This window comes from Schistosoma mansoni, chromosome W (genome assembly GCF_000237925.1).
Source record: "Schistosoma mansoni strain Puerto Rico chromosome W, complete genome".
NCBI classification, from domain to species: domain Eukaryota; kingdom Metazoa; phylum Platyhelminthes; class Trematoda; order Strigeidida; family Schistosomatidae; genus Schistosoma; species Schistosoma mansoni.
Window position 1 is genome coordinate 1,965,761 of NC_031502.1, and position 17,969 is coordinate 1,983,729.

A 17,969-nucleotide genomic window follows, 5' to 3' on the forward strand; every position below is an offset into this window, starting at 1 on the left:
TAAAGATAAATGGAAAGCAGATGTAAAACGTATGTTAGATGCTGAAAATAGTTTGTTTAAAACAAAAACAACATATTATCAACGTTGTCAAGCTGGTGTGAAATTACGTGAAGAATTAGCTACAGCACAAAATCTTCTAAATGAATTAACTGCTTCTCTTATGCAATCATCGTCAGTTTCATTTAGTGGTGCATTATCATCATCTGCATCAACAGGAACAACAACACCATCATCATCATTTTCATCGGTTACAATAATGCCACCTACACAAACAAATGTATCAGGTGAATTATCTAATTATGATAAATAATTATTTTAAAAATCTTTTTTTAGGTCTACCTGTTTATACTACTGGGACTTCATACTCATCGAATCTAATGGGCTCAACTGTTGGGAGTAATGCAAATTTAACACAAGATTTAATGAATGATTCAAATATTGGTGAATCAAATCCATCAAATACAACTTCATCATTATCAACTTCTACATCAAATCAAGTGGCTAAACAAAGAGTAAAAGTTGAACGATTGGAAAAACAATTAGGTGATAATGATAAAAAGGTAAACAAAGACAATAATATTAAGTACTAATAATTTTCCCCATCTTACTGTAAGCGATGTCTAGTCACATAAACCAGTACTCAAAAGGTAACTTGAAAGATAGAATTCGATCAGCACAGAAAAGAATTTGACAGACATAATTTTGGTCATTATTCAGTGACTAATTATTGAATGTATTAATCATATATCAAGCCAATCACGGCACGATAGCTCAGTAATAATATTTAAGATAGAGTATTTGATTGTCAAGGGATTGAATACTTCAGATAGTAAGTTCCCTTGGTATCATAGGTCGAAAATTCTGACAAACATAAAATAGCAAGAAACTTAGACCGCTCATAGTGCATTATGTATTGAATTATCCACAATTATTGAGCCATTATGAATCGATGGTTAATTGTTAACTAGTATGATTCTCAATGTGTTCATATGTTTTTATTGTGCCCTTATTATCTACTTTTTTTCCTTTAAAAACTGAGAAAAAAGGACAATTCTTGTTTGTGATGTATTTTACAATTTTGTTTTCTTCTAACAGGAAATTGAACTGATGTATGCCTATCGGGAAGCAGTAGATATTGCAAACCATCGTTTATGTGAACTGGAAAAAAGCAAGGTAAATTATAAGTGTATAATTTTTTAAAGAAGAAAAAAGATCTTTCTATTTAAATTAAGCACATACTAATAATGTTTCAACATTTTCTACAGTGAACAGGGATTCTGACCTTGAGTTGAGACTAACCGCATTCTCGGATGTGGAGAAACATGTCTAGACTGACACACAAATGAGAAGTGACTTGAGCAACTGAATATTTCAACTAATACTTTGATCAGTGGTTAGTTGAACTTATTATTCAGCCAAGGTCATTAGGACTAAAAACTATGAAATTTAAGAGCGTGAGAATTACGAGCATCTTCGCGTCATTCGCTGTTATTTTTATCGATTTTACACGAGTTTCTGGTTAAAAGTATATACAGACGACTGACCACATTTTATAAGTAAGAGAGCATACATATGTAATAAAGTAACACCAGAAACCTATGAATCTTAAGAATGAATTACAAAATAGTGATAAATATTCATCCACGTCGATCGCTGGACACACAATCAGAAAACGTCATATCTTTGATCAAAACTCAGATTTCATGGAGTAGTATAAAATTGTTATAAAATGAAATTTTAACTGTATGACAATCCTGGCTTCCCCTCCTCTAGTGTGATTGAAACAGTTTTTGCTTATACTGAACTTACCTATGGCAATATTCATTCTAATTTAGTGATGATATGTAATTAACAGCTTGAGTGAGAAAACATTTTTTGTAGTTATTTCCTCATTATCGCTGTTTATTTATGTGTACGTTTTAAAATTGAGTATAAAATCAATAACGTTCCGAGTACTTATCAGATAAACTGAATATCTAAAACAAACTATTTATATCGTCTTATAGATTGATATCATATTTTTTGCTGTCTCACACGGATCATCAGTTCTCTCGAGATCGCAGTTACACTTTTTTGACGAGTATCTACTAACATAAAGCCAAAGTGCTGTGTTTTTCACCAAATAATAAAATCGGTGACTAAAGTCTTGCACGAGACGGCTACTAATAGGTGAAAACAACAAACTGATTAGCTATTAGTATTTATGATTTAAATTATTTCGATGCTATTATAGTCTACCATACATCTATTTTGCTACATATATTTAATAATGAAAAGTTAAAAATGTTTTGGTTAGTACGAATGAATTAGATATCTCAGACATCTTATTTATTGGTTGAGATTATGAATCGATGAATGTTAGACCACCATTGAAAACTTAGAAGCACTGGACGGTCTTTTCATTCTAGTATAGGACTCTTCAGCAGTATGCATCCACGATCCCACACTCGTGATTCGAAGCCAGGATCCAATCTGTGTCAAGTAGAGACAGGTATCTACTTCAGAAAATGAAAGATGATAACGCGATTTCGTGGATTGGTTGAAGTCAAACATTAAAATCTTGGGTTACCAGTTCAGTAATCTAGACGTTAAGCCTTCGCGTGGGACACCGTAGGTTCTAGGTTTGAATCCCGCATGTAGGATTGTGGATGCGTACTGATGAGGAGTCTTATACTAGGACTAAAAGGCCATCCAGTGCTTCCAGGTTTTAATATCATGATCTAACACTTATCGATCCATGATTTTAATCAACAACCTAACAATCCCCACAACTCCACACTGGTCTTACTCATTGTCAGTAATGAATCAGTTAAGTGTACTTAATCGAAACATATATTATCACAAATCATCCTAAATAGTTCACTTCTAAACTGAATTGCTAAGAAACATAGATCTCCTTAATGTAACCAATATATTTCATTAGTCATTTTAACATTGTCCTTAACTCTTTCCCCAATATGATCACCATTAGTCCATTTTTTCCAATAACATCTTACAGTTCAATATGAAAAGCTGAACAAAAGAGACATTCTCGATCATTCGTCAGAGAACAATTAGTGTATTTTGCTTTAGCAACTATACTGTGATCATTTTATGAACCACAAATAACATGTAATTATTCCAATCTCTTGAAAACAACAAAAATCAAAATCAATATGGCAATTAGTCAAAGCTAAAAATAACATTTAGACAGCCTTGATAAATTAATGTGAAACATTAGATGGAAATATGTTACAACCTGTTGATTATATAACATCTGTAACTATTTACAAATTTTAAAAACTACACAGATCTATTTTCTCTCGATTTAAATATAAGACTAAATTAAGAAAAGGTTCTTTAATCGATCGAATCAATGTTTGCCAGGTTTTTCTTATTCATTGTAATACACGACATGTTACGTAATAAAAAAATTCTTTGTTCATAGAATCTAATTTTGTAGACTTCTGTAAACACTAGTTAGTTTATAAGTGAAAATGGATAGTGGCTAGCAGTTTGAAGCGCGTTTCGTCCTATTTAAGACTCGTTAGCTGGATGTACTTGCATCTCAGAGTTGATGTTCACACTGAGACTTAAGCCCAGTACCTTTCGCTTCAAACGCTCAGCTACTGAGTCCTGATAGCCACTTGCTTGTGCAATGGGGTGAGGTTTTTAAAGTCACTTAGTATTGTTTGTTTGACACTTTCCTCTGAGATGCAGGTACATCCAGCTAGTGACGAGTTCCAAATAGGACGAAACGCGCGTCCTGGATTCCACTGACAACCACTACCCATCTTTGCTCATAATGCTTGTGAATTGAGGTTATATCGAGGCAATACGCACAGTATGCACATATGGCCAATAAAAGACTGACTAGTTGCAGTCCTAAACATGAATGGGAAGATTCAAACAAACAATCCTAGTTTGTTTAGTGGGAGTATATTGTGTATCAATAGACCAGTGTGTATGTCACATGTTTTCATTTGACAGATAAAAAACCACAGTTAAACATTCAAGCTACACATTAGTTATTGAAAGTTACAAATCATATGAACGATTTATTTGAATTGCAAATACATAATTTTGTTCGTCTTAATAATTATTGATACAAAATATAACCAATAATATCAAAACATAAACGACTAGAAAATTAGTTCGTTCTCGTTGGAATATTTTTGTTCTCTATATCAAAAATAAACTGATTTAGCTCATAATTAGCTGACAAATATGCTTGCTCTTGTGCTCTTTGAAGTGGATCGCTCTATTATGTAGCTTATAGTCCAATTTATAATCCATAGAATAAAACTTGAAACAGAAGATTTTCTTCTAAATTGCACAGCTTTTAGCGTCAGTTTCAATCAGAAAAACTACAAAACATTGACTATAAACCCAAAGATAAGGCCAATACAAAAACCATACGGTTCTGAAATTTTACGAAAACTTACCTACTGTAACAGTAGGAAGTTAAAAAAGATAATAATTCATCAATAAATCAATGTTAGACCACCACTGAAAACCTGGAAGCACTGGATGGCCGTTCCGTTCTGGTATGGTAATCTTCAGGAGTGCGCATCTACGAAACCGCACACAACATTTAAAACCAGGATCTTTGGTTTCACGCACGCACGCTCAACCTCCAGATCACTTAACCGACATCCAACGGTGTTAATGTCTAACTTCAACCAATCCACGATATTGCGTGACCGTCCTCCATTGTCTTCAGTTTGTAACTGCCTCACAAAAGACACAGTTGGACTCCACTGGTCACGGTTTCTCATTAGAACTCAAGGAAATCCATCTTGAAGCATTGATCCATTCATGATGTCAATCTAAACTCAACAATCTCCACAACCTTCTATTGATAATAATTCATCAGTCTAACTCATGACAACCATTTTGTTCTACACAAGTTGAAGAAACTAAAATCCTGATATGGAATAATCAGCTTCATCTGCACAATCATAAACCTATAGTAACATTTCAAATCTACTTACGTATCTCTCAATACAATTAAATATATATATATATAATATGTATTAAAATAATTATTTATTTCACTGTAAACAAATATGTGAGCAGAAAGATCAAAATCACAAGTTAGAACAGGAAACAAAAACAACGAGTATCTATTTAGTTATATTTACTAGTCATTGAGTATGGATCAACCAAAGTGATCATTAATAACTTGGTAAATTATAATGGTAGATGATGCTGTTTCATTTCTCACACAGAGAGAATTAGCTTTCTCACAATTGCATGCACACTTTGTTGACGAATATCTAGATATGGTGTTTCTCAATAACTGTTTCCAACCATTCAACATTGTTGATGATGTATATACCTAACAATAAAAATACTTTACGTTAATTTTTTTTTTAAATTTTCATCAATAAATGACTTTCTCATTGGATCATATTTCATTTTGTAAAATTCTTTCTCATCTTATCCTACTTTTAATCTACAATAAATATTATCTATTTATTAGTCAATTCAGTCTCAATAGTGTCATTTACAAAATATGTATTGAATTTTATCTATTCTTAAATATTTTATATGGTAGTTACTGATTTTTAGGTGACTGTAGAACTATTACTAATACTGTTGTGAACAAGGACACGGGTGAAAATAATCGAATGTATTTAAGTATTTAATCACAAATTACAGACCATCTCCTGATAACCATACAGTGAACAATTAATTTACAAAATAACAATCATTTGTCTCAATCTTAACTGTTCCTTCTGCAAATATCAGTCCGTTTTTCTCTGATTTCACTGTCCATGTATTTTCATACCGATTGCGCTTCATTGCTGTTCGTTCCTTATCGATCTTCTGCCAAAATACATTCTATGCCTGACTATCACCATACACTACTTATATAAATTTAAGTAGACCACAACACAAAACTACTCAGGTTATTGAATTGTTCATCCTACTGTCATAAGTGTGTACTCTTAAAAAGGAAAAAAAATTATTCAATTAATTACTTATTCCGACTGATGGTTTATTTTAATAGTTGAATTCATGAGTCGATCAAATTTAGACCACCGGTGAAAAGTTAGAAGCACTGGACGGCCATTTCATCTTAGTATGGGATTCCTAAGCAACACGCATCAACGATTCCGCATGTATGGCTCGAACACAGGACTTTCGTTATCGCACGTGAACGCTTGACCTCTAGATTATTTGTTATCATAAAATGCTGTTTTAATTTATTATTACGCAACCGCTGAATAATAACTTACATTATTATTATTATTAAAACAATAGAATGTATCTTTATTTTCTATTTTTATTTATTTTTTAAAATTATAGATTGAAATTTTATGCGATACACGATTGACCATAACGAAAAGTGATGAAGTTGTTAAAGATTCATTAGCAGAATTATTAAATCATTTATATACAACTCGTTCATTAATGATAAAACAGGTAAATAATGAAAATTGTACAATGATTGACTCTATCAACCATCATTCGTATCATTTATTTACTTATTTAATTACGCCTGTTACTCCCAATGGAGCATAGGCCTCCGACCAGCATTCTCCAACCCACTGTGTCCTGGGCCTTCCTTTCTAGTTCTATCGAATTCTTGTTCATTTTCCCCATATTTGTCTCAATTTCTCGGCGTAATGTGTTCTTTGGTCTTCTTCTTCTCCTTTAGCCTTCAGGATTCCATGTGAGGGCTTTCCTTGTAACGTAGTTTGGTTATTTTCTCAATATGTGTCCTATCCACTTCCAGCGCTTCCTCCTGATTTCTTCCTCCGCTGAAATCTGGTTTGTTCTCTCCCACAGTAGCTAGTTGTTGTATCATTTATATTGAACATTTAATTTATATGTAAATGGATTTGGAAACTTATTTTAAGTAATTGAATTACAAAGATTACAATATCTAGCTTAAACATGTGAAATAATAATAATAATAAATCCGCTTAGTATTATTTGTTTGAATTTTCCAATTGATGTTTAGGACTGTAACTGGTCAGTCTCTAGTTGGCATATGTGCATACTATGCATATTGCCTCGATATATCCATCTTTACTTACAATAAGAATAATAATATTTAAGAGGAATACAATGAATTCATTGTTATTTTGTCTTCAACTATGATTATTAAATTAATTCGAAACGTTTTTAAAATGAATCGGTAACTAATAATTGATAATTATTACTATACAGGGTTTATTGGGATTGTTGAATGCTACTGAGATCACGAAACGGACAAGTACTTACCTGAAATCTAGTAAGAAGTCGTGGTCAGTAGAATTCAACTCTCCCTTAATTGTTATCCGGTTGCTTATTCAAAGACAACTGAAGATGATTGAAATATATGACTGGTTAGTTCAGGTAAGATATCACAATCTCTGGATGCCAGTTCAACAGTGTAATGGTTAGGTTTTCGCTGTGAGAACTGTGGATTCTGTGTTTAATCTCTAGTGAAGTCATGTGTATTCAAAGCTGAGAAGCCTATTACTAAAACAAAATAACTTTCTAGTTTTCTTAGTTTTAACTGGTTGTCTAACTCAGTTCGATTTGCAATTTCAATGAAAAATAAGTTATCTGCAATGTAAAGAAGTTAAGAGTTAAATTTTTTACAGAGATTCTCAATTATTTAGGATGATAATTTTAGAACAAGCATTTTAAACAAAGATAGATGTTGTACACCAGTAGAATTCAGGGCGTGCATTTTCTCCCATTTGGGACTCGTCAGCTGGATGTACTTGCATCCCAGAGTTGATGTTCACTCCGGGCCTCGAACCCGGTACCGCTCGCTTCAAATGTCATCGAATTAACTACTGAGTCCAGTTAGCCACCAGTTTGTGCCTGTGTTGTTATCTACAAAATAAACTGAATTTTTACGTATTTAAATCAAATCAAAATAGTAAACATACTATTGAGCACGTTCAATTGATTGACAAATGTTTTACATCATTTAAAAAGTGTATAAGCAATATGACTGTTTTATCTGTAATTAGTTTCAGTGTATATCAATTCTTAGTTGTTGTCCTTTTTAGTTAACCGTTCTATAATCAACATGACAATATACAGTAACAACTCGTTTCGACATTCATAAGAGTGAATATCATCAAGTTGTGGAATTGCGAAATCATAAGGGATTTTTTCAATTTTTTTTCGGAAATCATGTATTCTACTAAATAACATTATAAAAATAACTTCATATCTGACACTGAAAATATATTCAATGAACAGTTTGAATTAATTAGACATTAGAATGTTTTAATCAGTAATTAGTTTACTGTGGCTTGCTTGTTTACGCTTTCATCACTCGAAACTGATCTATTTTGTACGAATATTTGTCAGTATTAGAACGAATATTTTGGCAGGAATTGGGTGCCGAGTATAGAGATAATTATATTACACGTGTATATTATATATGTAATGAATGGGAAGACAGGTAGGGACAACCAATCGTATTGAAATACAAAATTACAGAATATATTGGTAAAATCTGAGAACCATACACTGAATAATTCATCCGAAAATTTCTGTCACTTGTTCTTCATACTCTGTATGGTTCTTTCAGTTCGCAATTCCTTTCTAACCCTCCTTCTATTCTCTTCAACTCGATCTTTTTAGCCTTCTGATGCCAGCCATCCAACTTTTGATTTGTGTTACATATTACTTATTTTTATCAACATCATTAGCATAAACCACGTATATTATTATTAATTACTCAAACATGCACACAAACGCACAATCATTTATACGTTCATCTTCACATTGTGAAAATTCTACATGATTCGCATACACGGGACTCATATTATTCTACTTACTAAAGTCAATATTTAAGTATGTTCGGATAAGCACTTAGCATAGATTTGATTTGAATGTTAAATATGATATATTTCTTTGATAATTTTGATTACGATTGTTTACCTGAAGAAGTTCGGACAAGTTTCATGGACGAACCGTTGGAATGATTTAAATTTCAATTACTAAGATTATTTCAAACAGAATCATCACAAATAATGTCTGATCTATTGTAAATAATGAACTATTGCGCTCAATTTTTTCTTTCCATTCAGAAAACGACTCTGATATAATCAATTTCTGTTTAATTTAGTTAAAAAAAGAAGTTAGACATTAACACCGTTGGATGCTGTCTCAGTGGTCTAGTGGTTAAGCGCTGGCGCGCGAAACTGATAGGTCCTTGGTTCCAATCTCGCAAGGCGGGATCGTGGATGCGCACTATTGAGGAGTCCCATAATAGGACGAAACGACCGTCTAGTGCTTCCAGGTTTTCCATAATGGTCTAGCTTCAATTGTAGCATGATCTCAACTATCAAAAAAAAGAATTATTAAATTACACTTCTGATTGATTGAAAAGTTATGTGAAAATGCATTAAGAATACTTTTATAAGTAGTGATTACAATGACAATATTGCATACATATGTAATGCATAGAAGAATTCTTTAAATGATTTGTTTAATGCAAAACTATTACTTGTCGGAAGCTTTTACAAAATAAAATGAAACTATCACAAATTAGGTAATGATCATTTTATCCATTTCTTGTTTGTGACAGTTATGACTTGATAGACTGTTAAATTCAGAAGTGTTAATTAACGATACCATTACACTATTAGTAAGCTGGTAAACTGTAAACAAAATTTCTGATATTTCAAAACTAGGTAGATCCTGACTTTCATATATTAAAACGTATAATCTCTAATTAATATTAAATGGTTGAAAGTAGTCGTCAGGAATCTCATTAAATTGATTTCATTTAACAGCAAGAGATATCTATAATAATTCATCAAACTAAAGCGTTATATGGGATTCGAACCCATGTCACTCAGCTTTACAGTACATAATCCTCCAAATGAACTGCTCGGTCAGACAATAAACATTTACTAATGAAACTTATCTAAATAAAATATTTCCGCTTCAATTATTATCAAAGAAAAGATACATTTCTCGTATAGTCAATGTGTTTGCCTATTCCATTTGAATAGAAACATAGAAAAAGTTTTTTTATTTATTATTTACACAAATAATTGATTTATGAATTTGATTGCTCTCTTTTTTTTTCTTTATTTGTTTGGTATATATTTTTCACATCATCAGTATGAAATCATTGCAAATGCTTATCAAGATTATGTACCATGTAGTGATTATCGTGCATTAGTTGAATTGCATATTCAAAAAGGTACTGAATTTATTCCGGAAAAATATCATTTTGATGGATTTCATGAATCAAAGTATGTTAATTTAATGATTATACATATGCATCATTTTCTTAAATGCTTTTCATGTTTAAACAATTCAGTTGTATATTAATATAATTTGAAAAAAAGTAGCAGTCCAAATAATGAATTAATTTCTTTTGAGACAGTGATTAGAAAATGAAGAAGTTCTAGCTAGTTGCTTTGATCTTACATGAGATTATTTATAGCTATCACTTAAACACTCTCTAGGTATCAAACGTATAAACTTCAGCATTCAAATTTTGAAATTCAATCTATCAGCTACAGTATTTAACCTCGACTCATTGTCAATAAATTCTAGATTAATGCATACGTCAAAATATCTAATGGTTATGCAATTTAATAGTTACTCACTGGTGAAGAGAACTATGTTTGAAGAACACAGCTATCTACTGCTTTCTGATTTCAATGATTTTATACCTCACATAATTCCATATTGTGAATAATCTTTAAAATACAAAACTATATATATATATATATATTCTTCGTTTCATTGTCAAATGGTTATGAGAGTCATATGCGATTTCTATAGACATATTTTGTTTAAAATCAAATATTTGCGCTCCGAAGCGATGGTGTTCTCATATGACACTCATCTCAGGGTACCTGGCTTTGTAATATTTGACTACCTATGGATAGTTTCGAATAATTTGTCAAATCAGCCAAAAACTCTGCAGGAGTAGGCTTTAACATACACAAGGGAAGAAACAAGAACCTCAAATACAAAATGAGGGACACCAACACAATTTCACATGATGGAGAAGTTCATGTACCTAGTCAGCATCATAGATGAACGAGGAGGATCTGATGTAGACGTAAAGGTGAGGATCGCCAAAGCAAGGGCTGCATTCCTACAATTGAAGAACATATAGAACTCAATGAAACTGAGAAACCAAAATCGAAGTGAAGGCTTTCAATACAAACGTCAACACACTTCTAAGGCACGGAAATCAAAATTCCAGAACTACTACAACCGTCGTCAATGAAGTACAATCATTCATAAACAATTGTCTACACAAAATAATCAATGTCACTTGACCGAACATCATCAGCAACAACATACTGTGGAAGAGAACAAATCAACTCTCAGTTAAAGAGGAAATCAGAGAAAGCTGTTAGAAGTGGATAGGACACACATTGAGGAAATCATCAAACTGCATCACGAGACAAGTTATGACTTGGAATCCTGACGGTAAACGGAGAAGTGTAAGGTGATTGAACACACTGATTGGGGAATGGGAAGCAGATATGAGAAGGATGAATAAAAACGGGAAACGACTGGAAGGGATTGTTGAGGATAGTGTTTGATGGAGAATGGTGTTGGTTTGGCTATGCTTCCTCCATGAGGGTTAACTGGCGTAGGTTTGTCGAAAAATAATCCCCATTTTTAGAGTATTTTCTGAATTACTTTAAAAGCCTGAGATAATCGGTATCAAACAAATAGGTAATCGAAAAAGAAATATTTTCTAATGCCTATTAATCAATCAGTTAGAAAGTTTAAATTTAACACATTTTATGTCTCTTTTTACCATTGTGGTGTGTGCTACTGATGCCTACAGAAATAAGTAGTACATATCACCAATCAAAAATGGAATGCCTGATTTCAGAAGGTTGAGAGAAATCGAGGAGAAGAGAACAAGAACAGAGAGTGATTGGTATGAAAACGAAGGAACAATAAAGTCTGAGACAATTGGTGAATATTTTTCAGATGATGTATTTATTGTATGATTGTTAGATTTTACGAAGATATTCTGTAATTTTGTATCAAAATACATTTGGTTGTCTTTACTTGTGTTCTCGTTTACTACACCGTAATTGAAAAGTCTTACAATAAATGACTGAGATGAACAATAGATACATCATCTGTTTAACATTGAAATATAAAAATTTGAAAAATGTCTTCATAAGAAAGACCTATAAATTAATATATAATCTACTGGTCAGCAAAATTTGCATAAATCAGATAAGGTCTATCTACAAATAGCCTTGATATGACGAAAAGAAAAGAAAAGATAAAATTAGAAAAAAAAACTCGATACTGCATAACAACTACTCGATAATTCGTTCATAATAAGTACTTATTCAATACATCTCATGTATGAAGTATAAGTTTACGTGATCAGTTTCTATCTGTACTTAGAATATGAGGGTTAAGTATCGTCCACTTTAAAGTAGATAAAAAGAGATTCATACTTGAGACATATTAACTCAAAATTATGTCTATTAACAACAAAATCAACTCTTCACAATTATTACAATCATAACTATAATGATACATAATCTTCATTAATTTATCTTTATCGTTTAGAAATTATAAATTAAATTTATTTATATCTAATTATATTCATCTATAAATAATATCACGATATGAGCAAAAATGGATACCTACTTACTTGTGCAATGGGGTGAAGTTTAAATTGACTTAGTGTTGTATACTTGTATCTTTCCATTGTTATTCAGGACTATAATTGATTAGTCTCTTGTTGGCATATGTGCATCCTGTGCTGACTGTCTCGATATTGTCTGAGGTCACAAGATGCACAGAATGTACATATGCCAACAAGAGACTGATCAATTGCCGTCCTAAACATCAATAGGCAGACTCGAACCCAGTACCGTTCGCTTCAAACGCCATCGCGTTATTCACTCAGCTACTGAATCCCGATAATCACTTGCTTGTGCAATGGGGTGAAGTTTAAATTCACTTGATGTTATTTACTTGTATCCACCCATTGTTATTGAGGATTAGTCTCTTGTTGGCATATGTACATCCTGTGCGAACTGCTTCGATATTGCTTGAATTCACAAGCTTTATAAGCAAAGATGGATAGTCGTTAGCAGAGGATGCTCATATGCCAACAAGAGACTGATCAATTACAGTTCTAAATAACAAAGGGGAGGTACAAATAAACAATACTAAGTGAATGGTACGATAGATTTTTCTCTATTATTTTGCAATTTTCATATGATTTCATTAACATTTCATTTGTTTAAACAAGATAATATGTCTATTTATCATTGTTCATACATGAATACATAGATATCATATACTGTTAAACAGAATTATATTCATAATTACTTTTTTTCTTTATACAATAAACACAGAATAAGAATCTATTTGGTTGTATACAGTTCATCTTAAAAGAGAGCACATATGTTACTGTGATTATATTTTTGTTCCTAACCATGATTTATTTATGTTCATGTTCTTTTTTTTTGTTGATAAGGTTCTATATGTATTTGGTTATTATTAGAAACAATAAGACTGACATAAGTAAGATAATTTAAAGGTTAAATAGATAGACAGATGTTCTGTCTCATTATCAATATACATCATTATATAAAACTAACTACTATAGAGCTTATATGTAATTAATATTATATAATGAATACAAAATGAAAGAAAATTGAAGCTAAGGTTTTTTCGTACCGTTGTTGTTTTAGTGTTTAAAAGACGTACCTAATAGTTAAACCCTAGGTTAATGACAATTTATTCATTCTTCTAATTAAGATATATTATACTTGGATTGTATATTGTCGTTGTACTTTTGATCTCATATGATGGATATAAAACTGTATTATATTTCAGTATTTTGAATTCAGTACAGACCTTTAATACTAATGGAATTAGAAACGATTAATCTACTCAAATTAGAACGATTCTATTGAGTAATTCGGTAACGTAAGTCAGCACACAACATTTCAACACTCAGCTGCTAACATAAGAAATGGAGGAATTGCAATAAATTTTGGTATTTGAAGTAGAACAAACAGAATAAAAAGGGAAAGTAAAACCATGAATATTTAGTTTCGGAAAAATGATGTCGATGCATACCAAAATTTAACAACCTAACAGCGATTACTATCAATCACAAAGTGACAACGGTCGTGTTGAGAACTGGATTAGGAAAATATATATCTGTGGTTATGGTTTCCAGTAAAATTTTAGAATTCCTTAAAAAATTTATGAAATTTCGTGTTCATTTTAACAACTTGACATCTGTCATTTTATTATTTTTCTTTAATTACTTTAACCATAAATAAAATAATTAATTGTTTATCAATACTATATAATAATTTAGCTTACTTGCTTACACCAGTTAATCCTCATGGAGGAAGCATAGCCAAACCAACACCATTCTCCATCAAACACTATCCTCAACAATCCCTTCCAGTCGTTTCCCGTTTTTATTCATCCTTCTCACATCTGCTTCCCATTCCCCAATCAGTGTGTTCAATCACCTTACACTTCTCCGTTTACCGTCAGGATTCCAAGTCATAACTTGTCTCGTGATGCAGTTTGATGATTTCCTCAATGTGTGTCCTATCCACTTCTAACAGCTTTCTCTGATTTCCTCTTTAACTGAGAGTTGATTTGTTCTCTTCCACCAGTATGTTGTTGCTGATGATGTTCGGTCAAGTGACATTGATTATTTTGTGTAGACAATTGTTTATGAATGATTGTACTTCATTGACGACGGTTGTAGTAGTTCTGGAATTTTGATTTCCGTGCCTTAGAAGTGTGTTGATGTTCGTAATGAAAATCCTGACTTTGATATTGGTTAACTTAATCCATACAACTTTACATAAACAATCGTGAATGGAAGTTTGAAACTTGAAATACCAACCAGATTTTTATTTCAGATCTTTCCTAAACAAAAGCTTTCCATATTCTTTCATAAAAAAATGTCTAACTCTTATAATAGCAAGAAATTTTCTCACCTTAAAAATACATATTACACTTTATTGACTCATTGTTGTATCATCATCATTTCGAACAGGCAATAGGCACATAGAGGGTCATTTTTATTCATCCAATAGGGAAGCTACACAACGACATTCTAGAATGTTCCCCTAGTGGTGATTGGATGGAATGTCTTCGGCTCTTTTTGGGCTTCTTAAGGCTTTCCTTAGAGTTTGCCGACGAGCCACCCTTACACTTATGTATTTGTTTTAATTCACACAAATTCTCTTGACTAGAAATTATATGACTAGCATGCAAGAAATGAATGTAATATATTCATCATATTTATTCAGATTAGTTTCATTCTGTTATTAAACTAACCTAAAAAAGCAACTATCTGTTGTAATAAAAAGACTTTTTCAAAATAATAAACAATATTTATTCTTAGAATTGTGAAAATCAATACTCGAAGGTCCCATCAAAAATCATTCCAGGTAACTAGGAATAATAACATGTTTACTAGATCAATTTTATTTTGACTTAAAACATAAATCCATCAATAATATCAAATAAAAGCAGGTATTATCACTAATGGTTAATACACTTTTCAATCTTTAACTCATATCATTCCACTATCAGTTACATTTCGATATTCAATATTGTTTGTATAACATTTATGGCTCAATATTCAAATTATATTGTGGTTTGACAGACCAAAATCTTTATAGAAATGTGGATACTCATAAGGAATAAAGTAATTCCCCCCATAATATTTTCAAGTCTTATGAAGTAAAAAACATATTATATAGAAAATTTATGATTGTTTTCTGTAAATGAATATATGTTTCTAATGTTTATTTTATAGATTAGATACAAGTCGTTTAACAAGTAGATTGGGTAAAGATTCCGGTGACTCTACTTTAGATATATTATGTAAGTATACCTATTCTACATATATTTATATTGTTTGATATCCTTTAATTTATTCATAATAAAATGCAAAATTATTATATCTTGATCACTAGGTATTAAAACAAATTATAAAACATTCATTTCCCACTTTTATGATGATGAACTAAATATGCAGTGACATTATTAAATAAAACTGTTTTCTATGGTTCAATAGAAAAAAAAATATATTGATGTATTTCCAAATAATTGTTTATTTATTAGATCATGTTATCTACTTGATAATATGAACTGATTAAAATAGATCTCTTTGAAAACCTGAAAACACTGGTCGGCTTTGTCGTCCTAGTATTGGACTCGAACTCAAGACCTTTGGTCTCACCCGCGAACGCTGTAAATGTCTAACTTTAATCGAACAATGCGCACTACCGAGGAGTCTCATACTAAGACGAAACAGTCATCCAGTGCTTCCTGGTTTCCAATGGTGGTCTAGTTTAGATTGACTCATCATTTAAACTATTAAAATTACTGAAATCTCCATAAACCCTAATTCTGATCATAGATCTCATTGATGTTATCTTATTAAAAAGAATATAAAACAGTTTGTGAACAAGTATTGTAGGTTGGTGACAGAGTTTTGAAATCATATTTATTCAGTGTTCATAATTCATTTAAGCGATAAAAGGATCTTCAAGAATAACTAACTATTTAGTTGATATTATTAAAATAGTGGATCAACTAATAGAATATTAATAAAATTAAATGTAAAATGTACAAGTTTGCTTACTTGACTTGGAGTCACATAGTTCTTGTGAAAACTAAAAACGCTTAACAGCGACTTGAAACAAATTTATTGACGAGCGATATGAGTAGTATATCACTTGATTTTTGTTATTAGTCAAATATTTTAAACAATAAACCACATCCCCTCTTAAATAACAAAGAAAAAATTTTAGCAATATAGGGAATATTTATATGTTAAAAATGGCATAACGTGTGATTATTTGTTTTAAACTTAAAAAAATGAAATTGAATTTCAGTTAACATAAATAAATCATCATAAAACAGCTAAGGTGATTTATCTAGTCACATAATAAAATGAAGCATTTAAATTATTCTCCTCTAAAGTATAACACTTCATTTATTGATTGCCGCATAATTCATATTTGAATGAGTTATTTGTAACACACGAGTTTGTTACTATAAGCATGGTAAGCAAAGATGGATAGTGGCTAGCGGTGGAATCCAGTTTGAAGCGCGTTTCATCCTATTTAGGACTCGTCAGCTGAATGTACCTGCATCTCATAGTTGATGTTAACCATGAGACTTGAAGCCAGTACCTTTCACTTCAAACGTCATCGCGTTATCCATTAGGCCACTGAGTCCTGATAGGCAATTGCTTGTGCAATGGGGTGAAGTTTAAATTCAAATAGAATTGTTTGTTTGAATCTTCCCATTGATGCGTCCTGGATTCCACTGCTAGCCACTATCCATCTTTGCTTATAATGCTTGTGAATTTAGGCTATATCGAGGCAATACGCACAGTATGCACATATGCCAATTAGAGACTGACCAGTTGCAGTTCTAAAAACATCAATGGGAAGATTCAAGCAAACAGTACTAATTGAATTTGTTACTCTTGTTTTGAAATTGTTATACTAAAATACAACACAATCAGCCCCTATATGAAATTGAAATTTGGAATTAGTCTCATAGTAACAAGAAATAAATTACATTTAGAAATACATTTTGTTATAACTATTACAAATATGTATATGTACATTCTTAATGACAAAGCATTTAACTGATATACTAGCCACTATTGTAGTGAACAGAACATCGGTTGGGGACAATCGGATGTATTTGAGCAAAAATTACAGACTATCTCACTAAATTCTGATAACCATACAATGAACAGTTAATTTGCAAATTAACAGTCAATTGTCTCAATCTTCACTGTTCCTTCTGTAAATATCAGTTCATCTTCTTTGATTTCATTGTTCATGCTTTTTCCAACCAATTGCGCTTCATGTCATTTCTTTTCTTATCGATCTTCTGCCAAAATGCATTCTGTGTCTGACCATCGCCATATACTACTTATATGGATATAAGTAGACCACACCACACTATGTATTCAATGCGATCATACATCTACAGTTTATATT

General features: G+C 31.6%; 1 protein-coding gene across 1 annotated transcript in view; it reads left to right on the forward strand.

Annotated features, from left to right (window-relative positions):
- Positions 1-377: 377 nt before the first annotated feature.
- Positions 378-17,969, forward strand: part of Smp_142880 (hypothetical protein) — a gene marked incomplete at its 5' end in the record, with an annotated part of 43,116 nt that continues 25,524 nt past the window's right edge. Inside the window, 3 exons of the mRNA XM_018799895.1 lie at positions 378-560; positions 1,096-1,173; positions 10,072-10,205. Coding sequence (XP_018653763.1) covers positions 378-560; positions 1,096-1,173; positions 10,072-10,205 — 395 coding nt within the window. The remainder of the gene's footprint in view (positions 561-1,095; positions 1,174-10,071; positions 10,206-17,969) is intronic.